General features: G+C 34.6%; 1 protein-coding gene across 1 annotated transcript in view; it reads right to left on the reverse strand.

Annotated features, from left to right (window-relative positions):
- The window catches only part of LOC118742385 (tubulin beta-3 chain), a 62,502-nt gene that overhangs the window by 5,819 nt on the left and 42,471 nt on the right, over positions 1-14,212 (reverse strand). The window contains exon 2 of the mRNA XM_036474420.1: positions 1,775-1,883. Coding sequence (XP_036330313.1) covers positions 1,775-1,883 — 109 coding nt within the window. The remainder of the gene's footprint in view (positions 1-1,774; positions 1,884-14,212) is intronic.

Raw genomic sequence — 14,212 nt, forward strand, 5'->3', positions numbered from 1 at the left:
AGTTACTCCTCAAAGATTTTGCGGAAGATAACAGGCCTTTACGCATTGGCGATGTCGAGTACCACAGACAATGGAATGATGAGCTGTATGAGCTTTACAACGACATGGACATAGAACAGCGAATTAAAATACAGCGGCCCCGCTGGCTTGGCCATGTCGTTCGAATGGACGCCGACACTCCAGCTCTGAAAGTATTCAACTCGGAACCCGCAGGTGGTAGCAGAGGAAGAGGGAGACCCCGCTGAGATGGAAAGACCAGGTGGAAAAGGACTTGGTTTCACTTGGTATTTCCAACTGGCGTCAGTTGACACAGAAAAGAAACGATTGGCGTGCTTTGTTGAACTCGGCCAAAATCGCTTAAGAAGAAGAATGTTAATGCAAAAAGTGTGAATATTATTTCTTCGGAGTTAATGCTTTGAAATTTTTATTTGCACTAAATTTCAAAAATTAATGCATTATTTTTTACATTAACACTAAAACACTATGCATTGAGAAATAAGTGCTTTTTGACAACACTGGTACATACATACATACATATGAATGTACGTACATAGAAAATGAAAGCCACTTTCACAATATCTTCTAACAGAATAGGTTTGTGGGGTTGTTCTACTCATAAATACCCGTAAACATTACCAAACTTGTTGCAGTAAACTGCTTTGTATACTATACTATTGATAATATGTAAGTAAATATAAAACGTCAGATGTACTGCCTTTCAAATTAACGCACTGAGGCAATAGCAGAATTATGAAGTGTTCGAAATGAGCCGCACGTGCTCCACCTCGTTTTTCCAAGCATGGGTGCACCAAACCTTTAGGAGGCATATGTACTTAAATAAGAATGTACTTACATATATACATACATACATACCTACTCAATGTTGACCAAATAAGTAGCAGAAATGGGGACGAAATATCCCCACATTGTCCATTACTTATATATATGTAGAACATATTGAACCTAGCCAGCAATGAAAATCAAGTGCATATTTACTTGCGTACAAATTATCTTGCTGGCCTGACTCATTTGGCTAGACCCAAATTCTTCGTCGCTTAGTGATCATTTTCAATTATTTTTATGTGTGCTTTTGTAAATCTTCTGGTCAATTTACCCTTAATGAGTACAATATTGATAAACATATTTACGTCGGCTTCAAATTGCATCCAAACAGTCGTGTCGGAATGCGGCTAAGAGTTTAGTGCAGGCTTAACCCTGGATGGTACACCTTACTTTTTGTACACTAATGCACTCCTTCGTTGAGACAATTACGGTTATTTTGGACGCGTTGTAGTGTTTTTTTTTATTGATGTTAATTTAATAAAAATAAAATATAGTTTCACTTCTTCAGTAATTCATATAACATAAAAAGAGGTAAAACTAATTAAATGAGTGTCAAACTACTAGATTGCCAGAAAAGATTTCTAGCAATACGCTCTGACATATATTGACGCCCATTAGCAATAATCGATCTCCATTGGCAATATATTTTGTGACATGATTACCTCGTCAGAGTAATTGCCTATGGAGGGCCTATAAAACTTGAAACAAAAAAATCGCGTCATCGATACCATGAAGAAGTACCTACCATCCTGGGTTAAATTACCATCATGTGATGCTAGAGTGGTGCGAATTTTGTTTGTAGTCGTTTTTATGACAATGTGAAAAACAATTGAAATTACATTGTAGCAAATTTCAAATTGTGAATAAGGCTTTAATATTTTGCTTTTGTGGTTACAATAGTTTTAATGTTTTGCCATTTAATTTTTTTTACCTGAAGCTTCGTTGTAGTAAACGCTGACTCGCTCCAATTGCAAATCACTGTCGCCGTTGTAAATACCATTGCTGTCGATTCCGTGCTCCTCTGAGATGATTTCCCAAAACTGGAAAAGAAAAATGAGGAGAGGAAAGTAAAGTAGCGTTAATCATAATTTCACTTCTATACATATCTAAATATCTGTGCATCCTTCGCTTACTTTTATATCCCTCGAACAATAAGTGCATTTCAAGACCTTTAAGTTGAGCCTTTAGGCCGTCTAAGAGCCAAGTTATAACAATTTTAAACCAAACTTCGAGACTGCTGTGCTAGTTTTTACTCCGAAATTAGAAAAAAAATTGCGTAAAATGTCGAATGAAATTTCAGAATCGTAACAATTTAGTTCTCAGACTTCTACCTTGGCTTAAATTAAAGGTCTTGAATAGCACTAAAATTGTGTGAAGGATGCACAGCTGCATGCAAATCATAAAAAATGCAATATGTAATGCATTTTTCAAATTGAGGGGTTGACATTTTTTTTCGTTTTTTAAACAGTGGAATCGTGCTTCTCGTTTCAAAATCTATAATATTAGTATAATAAATGGTACAAAAAATGATTTTTTAATGTATCCGTTGGATTTTGCATGTTTTTTTTCGAAGAACAATATTTTTGACCAAACATATGACTGAAAACATGATTTATAAAAATATAATTTATTTATAACCTATCTAATACTATAAAGAGAAGCCCTTTTTTTTGTAACAGGTAATCTCGCGAACGGCTGGCCCGATTTTAATGAAATTTTGCACATAAATAGCTTTCAGCAACCACCATGTTTTAGGCTAAAAACATGTACTTTTTCCCGGTAGGTGGACCAAGGACCGATCTATTCGAAAAAATCGTATTATGGTCCGATTTGTTTAAAATTTGGTACGTAGGTAGCTTTTCGCCTAGGTTAGCACATTGGATTATTTTTTCCGGGAAGAGGACCAGGGACCGGTCTATTCGGAAAAATCGTATTTAGGGTCCGATTTGCTTAAAATTCAGCACGTGGGTAGCTTTTTGCCTAGGTTAGCATATCGGGTCTTTTTTCCGAGAAGTGGACCAGGGACCGATCTATTCGAAAAAATCGTATTTATGGTCCGATTTGCTTAAAATTCTAGTCTTATTATGGACGAATTTGCTTAAAATTTGGTGAGTAGGTAGCTTTTTGCCTAGATTAGCATATAGGATCCTTTATTCCCGGGAAGTGGACGTGGGTAGCTTTTTGCCTAGGTTAGCATATCGGGTCTTTTTTCCGAGAAGTGGACCAGGGACCGATCTATTGGAAAAACTCGTTTTTATGGTCCGATTTCCTTCAAATTTGGTACATAGGTAGCTTTTTGCCTAGATTAGCAAATAGGATTCTTTTTTTCGGAGAGTGGACCAGGGACCGATCTATTCGAGAAAATCGTATTTATGGTCCGAATTGCTTAAAATTAAGTACATAGGTAGCTTTTTGCCTAGATTAGCAAATATGAGCCTTTTTTCCGGAAAGTGGACCAGGGACCGATCTATTCGAAAAAATCTTATTTATAGTCCGATTTTCTTAAAATTTGGTACGTAGGTAGATTTTTGGATCCTTTTTTTTGGAAAGTGGACCAGGGACCGATCTATTCGAAAAGTTCGTATTTGTGGTCCGATTTGCTTAAAAATTAGTACGTGGTTTTCCCTAGATTAGCATATAGGATCCTTTTTTCCGAAAAGTGGACCAGAGACCGATTGAAAAAATCTTATTATGGTCCGATTTGCTTAAAATTTGGTATGTAGGTGGCCTTTTGCCTAGGTTAGCATATAGGATCTTTTTTTCCGGGAAGTTGACCAGGGACTGATATATTCGAAAAAATGTCATTATATATTGTCTGATTTGCTTAAAATTTGATATGTAGGTAGCTTTTTGCTAAGATAAGCATGAAGATGAAGATGAAGATCAAGATCAAGATCAAGATGAAGATCTATATGAAGATCAACATCAAGAGCAGGATGAAGATCAAGGTCGAGATCAAGATCGAGATCAAGATCAAGATCAAGATCAAGGCCAAGATCAAGATCAAGATAGACCAAGATCAAGATCAAGATAAAGATTGAGATCAAGATCAAGATCAAGATCCAGATCAAGATCAAGATCAAGATCAATATCAAGATCAAGATTAAGATCAAGATCAAGATCAAAATCAAGATCAAGATCTAGATCAAGATCAAGATCAAGATCAAGATCAAGATCAAGATCAAGATCGAGATCAAGATCAAGATTTTTCTTTTGATTTTTTTTAGCTTTTTTGATTATAGCAATTTTAAAATTTTTATTTTTACATAAAAACCATGATTCAATAATTAAAGGTTTGCTACCACATACAAATGTGTAGCTCGGTAACCGTTCTATCAAATTGCACCAAACTCGGAATAATTATTGTACTTGCAACACAAAAGCAAGAAGTTGAAAATTTTTGAAATCAGACTAATATTACGTTCAAATTGGACCCATTCATTAGCGCACACAAGGGGTGGGTTTTGGGGTTCAAACCCCCCCTAAAGCTAATAACCTCAAATACAATCTGTATCTTAAAGCTAAGAATCCAGCTCTCAAGGAAATTATAAGAAATATTTATTATAATTTCTGTTGATTGAAAAAGCGCTTTGCTTTTGCTGTAAATTTTCATGAAGGAATAAATATACGAGCATTTTTTTTCTTGAGAGCTGCAAACTGATTTAAGAAATTTTGGTAGAAGAAAATTTCATTTCTATTTCCGTCGTCGTTTTATGTGAATTTTTCGTTTTTCTTGAGAGTTCAGTTAATTTTTTCGGTATTTGAAATATTAAAAAAATTTAGCAATCGTGAAAAATCACCATCTCTATCGAAAACAGAAATCGAAAGAATGAACATAGAAGTGCAAAAATTCATGGAATCAATAAATTTATTTTTACTGACTCTTTTTTAAAATTTTTTATTAGGTACTTTTGAAAGTTGAGCGCATCTTAAGTTTATAGAACTTTTTATTAAGCAAGTAGTTTTTAAGGAAAGAACACAACCGACTTCAATTCTCATATTCAAATTTAGGGGTACCGTTAATTTCTTCATGATCCAATCATCGGATCTCTAAAACAAATTACGGGACGACCTTGAGGTACTATCTTTCTAATAAAAAAAGGATTATTGAAAACGGTTCACTTGGTACAAAGTTATGTATTCCGGCGAGATGATAACCTCCCTTTTTTTTGAAGTCGGTTAAAAGCGTTTGAGTTCTGTTAATCTGTAAATAAAGTGCAGTTTATGAATTTTAAAACGTTTATTTATTTATTAAATGCTGTACATAAAACTTGCATAAATGTATTTTAAAGAGGGTATTATCTGAAGCAAATTTTCAGTATTTTCCGGTGATATACCTTCAGAAATATAAAACCCCCCCTAAAATATATTCCTGGGTGCGCCCCTGGTCCCATTTAACTTGTTAAATGAAAAAGAGCTTTTTGGAAAACACAATCGTCCACATTGAACATTTGGAGTTAACTTTGACGGTTGTTTGATTACCAATAAAAATTCGAAAAAAAAAATTCAAAATCAAGTTTTTGTGTTTCAATTTGTTTTGTGCGAATGTCTGCTTCATGATATTAACGCATACGGATAACTTAGAGACTTCAAAATGTTTAGTTCGTATGCACTATTTATCTCTGCGTTCGATGAGACCTCTTGGGAAATAACTAATTACCGCCTTGGCCTCTTTTTTGGCGGGCAGACATGCATATAATTTTGATATCTTTTGATAATTGTTAATTTTTAATATTTTTCAGAATATAATTTTTTTGAACGTTGGCGTGTCAAATGAGAGCTTTTGGGTCTTTCTGATTGGTCGGAGCAGAAAGCTTTCTGATACAACTCTGCGCTGAACTGGTTTTCAAACGAGTTAAATGATTTAACTGGTTCAATCTTCCAACAACAATTGCATGCGATTTAACTTGTTTATGAACATGTTTTGTTCATTTAACTGGTTCAAGCCCATTTAACATGTTTAGCTTGTCAATTTGAACGTAGTATAAAACTATGCCCACATTTCATATAGCCATGATAAAAACATTACAAGGTAAAATCATTGAGAGGCAGTTTGACGTTTGCCAGCAATATAATTTTAAAATTTGAACTCAAGCTAACACACACACTCACTTTTAATCTCAAACAACAACAATTGCAACAGTTTCATTTTTTTATTTTCAATTTTGGGCGTGTGTGAATCGGTAACAAAGTCTGTGGCAAGTTAATTTTTGACAACTATGAGGTGAATAAAATTTCAGTAGCTCATGAGGCTAGTGAAATTTTTGACAAATGCATAGAAAATTTTGACAATCGCAAAGATTGTTGCTGTGTGTAATTTTTCGTAAAACAAAAGCTTAAATTGATGAAATGCTATCAGTGATGGTAGATGTTTTCTTAAAATATTAATTTCACTTCAATTTGTAATAGTTTATTCCGACTAAATCTGCGGTTATCAAAAATTTACTGCTGTCAAATTGGCAAAACTGTCTCACCATAGTAAAAATATTATTCAACAGCTTTCCCCATAGAACTTTGTTACCGATTCACATACGCCCTTTATATGATTTTAAAATGTTTCCAAACGTCAGAAAAATATCATGGCCGGCGAATTGAGTGAATGGTTTTACCCATGATACAAAAAAGAAGATAGTCTCACTTTTAAATTTTTTGACATAAACTGTGCTTACTGACGTTTCTGCTTTTCGTAAATTGTTGAAGTAGCACTGCCACCTAATCAAATAATTGTTTTGGAAATTTTAATATTATTTTAAGGAATTTTTATTTCATTAAAAAGTAAGTTTTAACACACGAGGTAAATATACTTACATGATTGTTCGTATTAAAAGAGCTGCGTATTGATTTAAATTGCTATAAATGTAAGGCACACCAAAAATGTACCATTATCTTTAACATGATATATTATATGCAGTTGGTCCTTTAAGAAACTAAGTAGGATGTTGCTTTATTTCGGATTCTAGAGAAGCATAAACTTCTTTGTGACAACGCATGATGTATAAAGAATGTACACGAAAAAAACTGGTCACAGTTAAAACGTTCTAAAACATAAATATATTAATGGAATTCAACGATATTTACATATATTTACATATATTTACATCTAAACTTAGTTTTATTGAAATTCGTTAAAAAAGAGTTAATTCTTCTTGTAATAAGCAAACGATCGCAATTTTGACTTTATGTCCTTCATTAGCCCTTGCACAGAAGTTTCAGTGATTTCCTTGGAAACCTGCTGCCATTTATTTTTGAATTGTTGTGCGTTTTTTACAGCTTTGTGGGTCTTAAGAAGTTTGGATTTCATAACGGCCCAGTAGGTTTCGATCGGCCGATGCTCTGGACAATTAGGTGGATTCACCTCTTTTGCTACAAAATACACTTTGTTTCTATGTTACCATCCTGAAGCCATTTTTCCGTAATGACATATCGCGAGATCAGGCCAAAAAAGCACTGGATCTTTATGAAGCCGTATAAGAGGTAAAAGTCGCTTTTGCAGACACTCCTTAACATAAATTTCTTGGTTAATTGTACCAGTGCTTACAAAAGGATCACTTTTGAAGCCGCATTGGCAAATTGCCTGCCAAATGAGAAACTTTTTGGGAAATTTGTCAAACTTTTTGTTTTTATATTTATCTGCAACATAGCCTCTTTTATTTGCAGTGCGAAATTTGCGGCCCCGGATTTGTTTAAAATCGGCTTTTACGTACGATTCGTCATCCATAACAATACAGCCAAATTTTTGTATGAGACTGTCGTACAATTTCCGAGCACGTTGTTTCGCCAACAAATTTTGCTTACCGTTGCGATTAGGTGCTGCATTCACTTTGTAAGAACGTAGTCCTGCTGTTTTGCATACTTTTTGTATATACGAAGACGACATGTTTAATTTTTTGCCGACATCTCTTACCGAAAGTCCAGGATTTTTCTTAAAAGCAGATAACACTTCCTTTGCCTTAATTTCGCAAGCAAATCCTTTTTTTCTGCCACTACCAGGGTTCTTTTTTAAAGATAAACATTCATTGTATTTTTTAAGCACATAAGTAACGGTAGACTTTGGAAATTTTAGCTTTTTTGCGATGTCGTTATGGAACATGCTGGGATTTTCCAGCTTTTTGCGCAATATTACCTCGCGATCGATTTCTTTCTTGGTCCTCGTTTCTACACTGATTTTTGTTACTAGAAATAAATGATGCAGTAAGGTGGAAAATGCTTCCAGCTTTTTAAGTGTCTACCGATTTTTATTTTAATGATATGATTAACCGAGCTATGCTTGGTTATGTGCGACCAGTTTTTTTCGTGTACATTCTTTAGCTCCGTGCATCTGCATGCATACATTAGTTTTATCATGCATCTTCATTTATAAATTTGTATATTTACACTAGCAGACCCGGCGAACTTCGTCCCGCCCAAAATAATTTTTTTGTATTGAAATATTTTGGTCTAACATTGTAACCAACAGTTCACGTTCATGATTTTCAGTGACCCATTTATCTTCTAATATTACGGTTTGATGGCTGTCAGAAGGCATATTTCCATTGCTGTCTTAAATAACCTAGCAAAACTGTACATGTGTATAAAGAAACGTAATAGTTTCAGTGGTTTGAAAGGCGCCACGTCCCCTTTTCAAATAGCCCCAATTTTCTCTAAGAGTATGGGATTGATTTCACATATCTCCATACCATTTTCGAGTAATCTACCATGGGAAGTGCCACGCCCCTTTTTCCAATAGCCCCAATTTTCCTTCATGACCACGCGACTGATTTTATATATCTTGTGCATACCAAGTTCCAGTACTCTTCCGTGAACACATCCCGAGATATGCAGTATGAAAAATTCGGTTTGTATGAGAGGTGCCACGCCCCCTGAACCTAGCGGTATGAAATATACTTTACATCCGATTCTCATACCTACCATATATTTTTAGTTCGACCTCTAACACAGTAACATGAGATTTTTATATATTAGATAAGCACGATGCGAGAAGCATAGAAAAAATTTCGATGAAAAAAAATATTTTTTCTCGGGTTCAGAACTATCCTTTCTTTTAAGTTGGAATCATCAATACACACGAACAAAATTTCATTGAAATCGGTTAAGCGGTTTCGGAGATTAGCGTAAACGAACACAGTGACACGGGATTTTCTGTTCAATTTCTTCTGTTATTTTTGCAGCTCCTAAATATGCAGCTAATCTTACCAAAAAATAATACAATAATTAACAACAGTACACGCATATTTTATGTGAATGCAATGTATTATTTCACTTACCTTCCGTTTTATATTCACTATCGCTAAAAACTTTAATTTCTTTTAAATAACTATATTTTTTTTTTTTTGAAGTAATCAATAACTTTTTTACTTTTGTCAAAGAATATGGTAGCTCGGTTTCAAAATAAAATGCCAAAAGCACAGTTTACGTCAAATGGGAGCAATGGCGGCTAAGAAAAAGAAGTGAAACTACTTTTAGATATTTGTATAATGGTTTTACCCATGGCGCAATAAACAGGTGAAGTAATAAAACAGCTTTCTCGCTTTATTTTCTGACATTCGGCTGCCTTATAGTCAAATTTTAAAGCCAATTTTTCATATAAGGCAGTGTCAAAATCTTTCTTCTCGCTCTAATTATTTCACCTGGTATAATTCGGCCATGGTTTTACCATGATATAAAAAAGGAAGGTAGTTTCACTTTGAAATTTTTTGACATAAACTGTGCTTATGACGTTTATATTTTTCGTAAATTGCTCGAGTATCACTGCCACCTCAACAAATTATTGTTTTGGAAATTTTATTATTTTTTAAAGGAATTTTTTATGCATTAAAAAATAACAACACGCAAGGTAAATTTACTTAATTCATCGTATTAGCATAAAATACCTTAATTACCTTACCGCAAAAAAATTTGGCATTATATGCAGTGTTCCATGAGATATTATTATAGATATTAGGATGTTGCTTTAATTTGGATTCTTTTTAGAGGAATAGTTAAAAAGTAGCTTATCGTCAATGAAAGCACTATGAAAGCACAAACTTAGAGGGAGGTAAAAAATTTACAATTTCTTAGAGCTCTTTTTTATAGTTTATAGACTGATAAACTACTCGCTCCACTGCTGCTGGTACAGCGTTGGGCACATCCGTCCCGAGGTTGGGCACATCCGTCCCGAGGCTGAAAATTTTCCGCCGAAAAGTGGTTGGAACAAGCAAACAACACCCAAGGTGTTACCATGCACGTGGCCATCCCGAAATCTCGCTATAACATGATGCTCAAAATATATTCCTTGAAATAATTTTGGAATAATTTTTTTTTTAAGTAAAAAACCACTTTTTAGTTTCTTCAAAGAATGTGGTAGCTTCAATTTAAAAGAAAACGTCAAAAGCACAGTCTACGTCAAATGGGAGCAATGGCGGATAAGAAGAAGAAGTGAAACTACCTTTAAATATTTGTATCATGGGTTTTACCTTCTAATGTTTTTATCATGCATATAACTGTATATTTCAGAAATGCTGAAACTTCGATGTTTCGAAATTTAAGGAGGCTAATTTACTTAAAATGTATACTTACAACAAGCCCATGAAAAAGTTACTACATTATTATGGAATTTTGGAAATTGGACGTGATACCGCCAACTTATAACTATATAAGCTTATATCATTAGCTCTAACTGAACACTCCATCGAAGATGTTTGAAATAGGGGTAAAACTGTCCCTGCCTACCACGCAACGGTAGTTTTCGAAAAGGTAAGATAACTATATTTAATACGTGCGGCGGGTATTTTGGTTTCGAGACTTTTTACTTGTTTTGAGAGGCAACACCTTGGCTATAACTGGACAATTGTTGATTTTCAAGCGCTCCAAATTTGAGGTTTTGTGACAAATTTTCTGTTTTATATGGAATGTTTTTCTAACAATGACCTTATACCATATGTTCCCAAAAGGCACCCATACTCTCCAGAACCTCATTAAATATGCCTGAAATCATATACACAAATGTTCTCTGCTCTTAAACGACAGCAGTCGACACGTCTAGACATCAAACAACTACGTACTACTTTGTTTATCATTCCAGGCATTTTGAAAATTGGATTTTCTGTTAATCTCAGTCCATTTCGCAATGTCTGAATATTAATATAAAAAATACTAAGTAAAAATCAAAATGTTTTATTTGCCTTCGAAATTTGGGTTCGGACGTTGCTCAATGTGAAAGCGATTTTGATATGACCATCGAAGTCAATAGATTTCTCCAAATTGGCAGGTGAAAAATATCATTAAGAATAATTTTAAGAGAAATTATTGAAGTTAACAAAATGTATTTCAAAAACAAAGTAAATATTGATTTAACTTTATAATATGTAATTGTATATATTCGTTTTGTGCTGTTGGGCAAATGGATTTTTAAGATGTATTGTGGTATTAAAAGATATAGTGCTTAAAGGTACGGCTATTCAAAGCTTAGTTTCGAGAGGCAAATCAGATTTCTCAAATAAAAGTGTGAAAGAAATATGAAATTATTATACACATATTGTAACATGCCATTTAAAAATCCAGGATGTGTTATAACTCAATAAAATAAAAATATCAAATTACTAAAAACAAAAACGAGTGATTGATGATACCCAGAAATTGGTTGCATATTTATTTGTGAAGAGTCAAGATCCTGCCGATATACATACATATATGTATGCATATTTATGGATGTCTACGCTAATATCCACTATATAGAAACTAAGATAGTCTGTTGTTCGCTTAATTCTCGCCCCATACAATCTTCACATCTCAACTCTACGCTGCCCTGATTTAAATCTAAAATTAAGTTAAATGCATACATACACATACATTTGTACTTACACAAGTATATATGTATGTACATACATATATGTGATGCGTCAGCTAAAAATTCTTTCCGGTGGGCATCGAGTGTAGTATCCACGATCTGTCACTTAAGTACGGAGCTTTCCCCAATGCAGCCAAACAAGGGAACGCGCCAACATATGTATGTACATATGTACGTAGCGCGTGCATTCATATGCGTTTACAACCAGGTATGTATGTATGCGTTCCAAAAATAGCCCAAAAACTTAAAATGCATTTACGCACTTTTACAAAGATATATGTATGTACTTTTTGGTGTATCATGCTGCCACAACAGGGTGGGATCCAAAGAACAGGCTGAACCAACACTTCGCTCCTGGGGAACATTTTGGTGTGGCGAAGCAATGTACATATTTAAGTTTATAAATATGTACATGTATACATACATATGTATGTACAGACACATAATTTCAAACAAATTACAAGAAAAATGCGTTGTAAGTCAACTCATGCAATCCGGCCTGGGAATGCAGCGAATAGCAACAGTCACTTTTAAAGAGATTAAAAAAATAAGGTGGCACGAGTGACACAACGCCAAGAAAATTAGGCGTTGCTTTTAATACGTTTATATTATCTTATGCTGTTGAATATGAGTCATGAATTTGTAAATGCTCCACTACATGTGGTGCCGGGTGTGAAAACGATAACTCCTTTTAATATTTTTTTTAAAGATCTATACGCATTTCTAATGGGCTATTCAAAAAATAATAGGTATCGGCTTGTTCCCCAAAAACCCAAAAATTGCAATGGGGGGGAGCCATAAAATATGGTAGCCCGCCGAGAGAACGCGGACCGCCGTGGTGTTATGTACTTTTAAAAAAATGTACCTCAAAGCTGCCGAATGTACCTAAAAAATTAGTGTGTACATACACTTTGTTACACATATCACATCAAGTCAAATCTTTTTAACAGTACGAAAATGCAACGGGAATCTTCGATGCTATTATGGATTGTGCAAAATAATATCTATAAAATAAAATTTACAATCAGGGAGGCATCAAAGACAACACATTTAACATCGTCAGAATAATAAGCAAACAAGAGAAAGGTCTGAAAATTGTCATATCAACGCACAAAGCTTAGTTAAAACAAGTAAGAAAGTCTAAGTTCGGGCGGGGCCGAACATTAAATACCCGGCGCAAGTATTACATATATGGCTTTTCACCTTTCCGAAAGCTACCGCTACATGGTAAGCCGGGGTGTATCAATTTTGAATAAATTAGCGTCCTTAAATTTCGAAATATTGACGTTTCAAGCATTTTTTAAATTTACCGTTATATGAAAAGCCGTAATTTTAGTCCGATTTCAATAATTTTGAACGTTTTGCTTTTATGTGGCAAGCACAATAACCATACCGAGTTTGGTACAAATTGGTGGAACGGTTACCGAGATACATATATGTGATCATAAGTGGGCGGTGCCACGCCCATTTTCCAAAATGTTATGATAAGCGTATTTCCTGGTAAAGAATTGTTGCAAGCATCAATTTTTAATAAATTAGCTTTAATATTTACTGATTTATCGAAGATTTCGTATTTCTCCAAATTACCGTTATATGGGATGTAGGCGTGGTTATTGTCCGATTTTTAAAATTTTCAGCCATTTGGTATCCTGTACCAAGGTCAATAACTGTGCCAAGTTTGGAAGAAATCGGTGCAGCGGTTGCCAAGATATACACATGTAACCATAAGTGGGCGTGGCTACGCCCATTTTTCAAAAATTTATAATATTCTTATTTTTCGTCTAAAAGTTATTGCAAATATCAATTTTGAGTGAATAATCTTCAGTAGTTACTAAAATATCGCAGTTTTCGTATTTCTGAAAATTACCGTTATATGGGAGGTAGGCGTGGTTATTGTCCGATTTTGCCCATTTTCAATACCATCCGTCCTACGCCCGAAAGAAGTACACGTACCAAGTTTCGTTAAGATATCTTAATTTTTACTCGAGTTATCGTGTGCACAGACGGACAGACGGACGGACGGACGGACGGACGGACAGACAGTCACCGCTTAATCGATTTCTCTCTTCATCCTGATCATTTATGTATACATTTGTCTATATCTATCTCGATTCGTTTTGCCTGTTACAAACAACCGTTATGTGAACAAAGTTATAATACCCTTGTGCACAAGTGCGCTCGGGTATAAAAATTGACGAATTCAGATACATTTTTGAACTTTCCGATCTTGATGTGTTGTGTGTTTCTGAGACTTCTTTCTCTGCTTGCCATAGCGATGACCTCTTCAGTGTCAGGTCAGTGTTGGTCATGGTGGTGGCGTTGCTCTTTACATAAAAAATGGGCTGTCATATAAATTAAAATGTGCTCTCCAATTAGCCACACGATCGAGTATATCTTTGCGGAGATCGTAAGAAATGCGGATCAGATTCTTATAGGCTGTGTCTATAGGCTAAATAAAACAATTGTCTAATCACCTTTAATTGAGTTTCTGGAAGACCTAACTATATCGCACAGCAATATAGTCATATCTGGAGACTTTAATTG

This window comes from Rhagoletis pomonella, unplaced genomic scaffold, assembly GCF_013731165.1.
Source record: "Rhagoletis pomonella isolate Grant_MI unplaced genomic scaffold, Rhpom_1.0 Rhpom_scaffold_00007, whole genome shotgun sequence".
NCBI classification, from domain to species: domain Eukaryota; kingdom Metazoa; phylum Arthropoda; class Insecta; order Diptera; family Tephritidae; genus Rhagoletis; species Rhagoletis pomonella.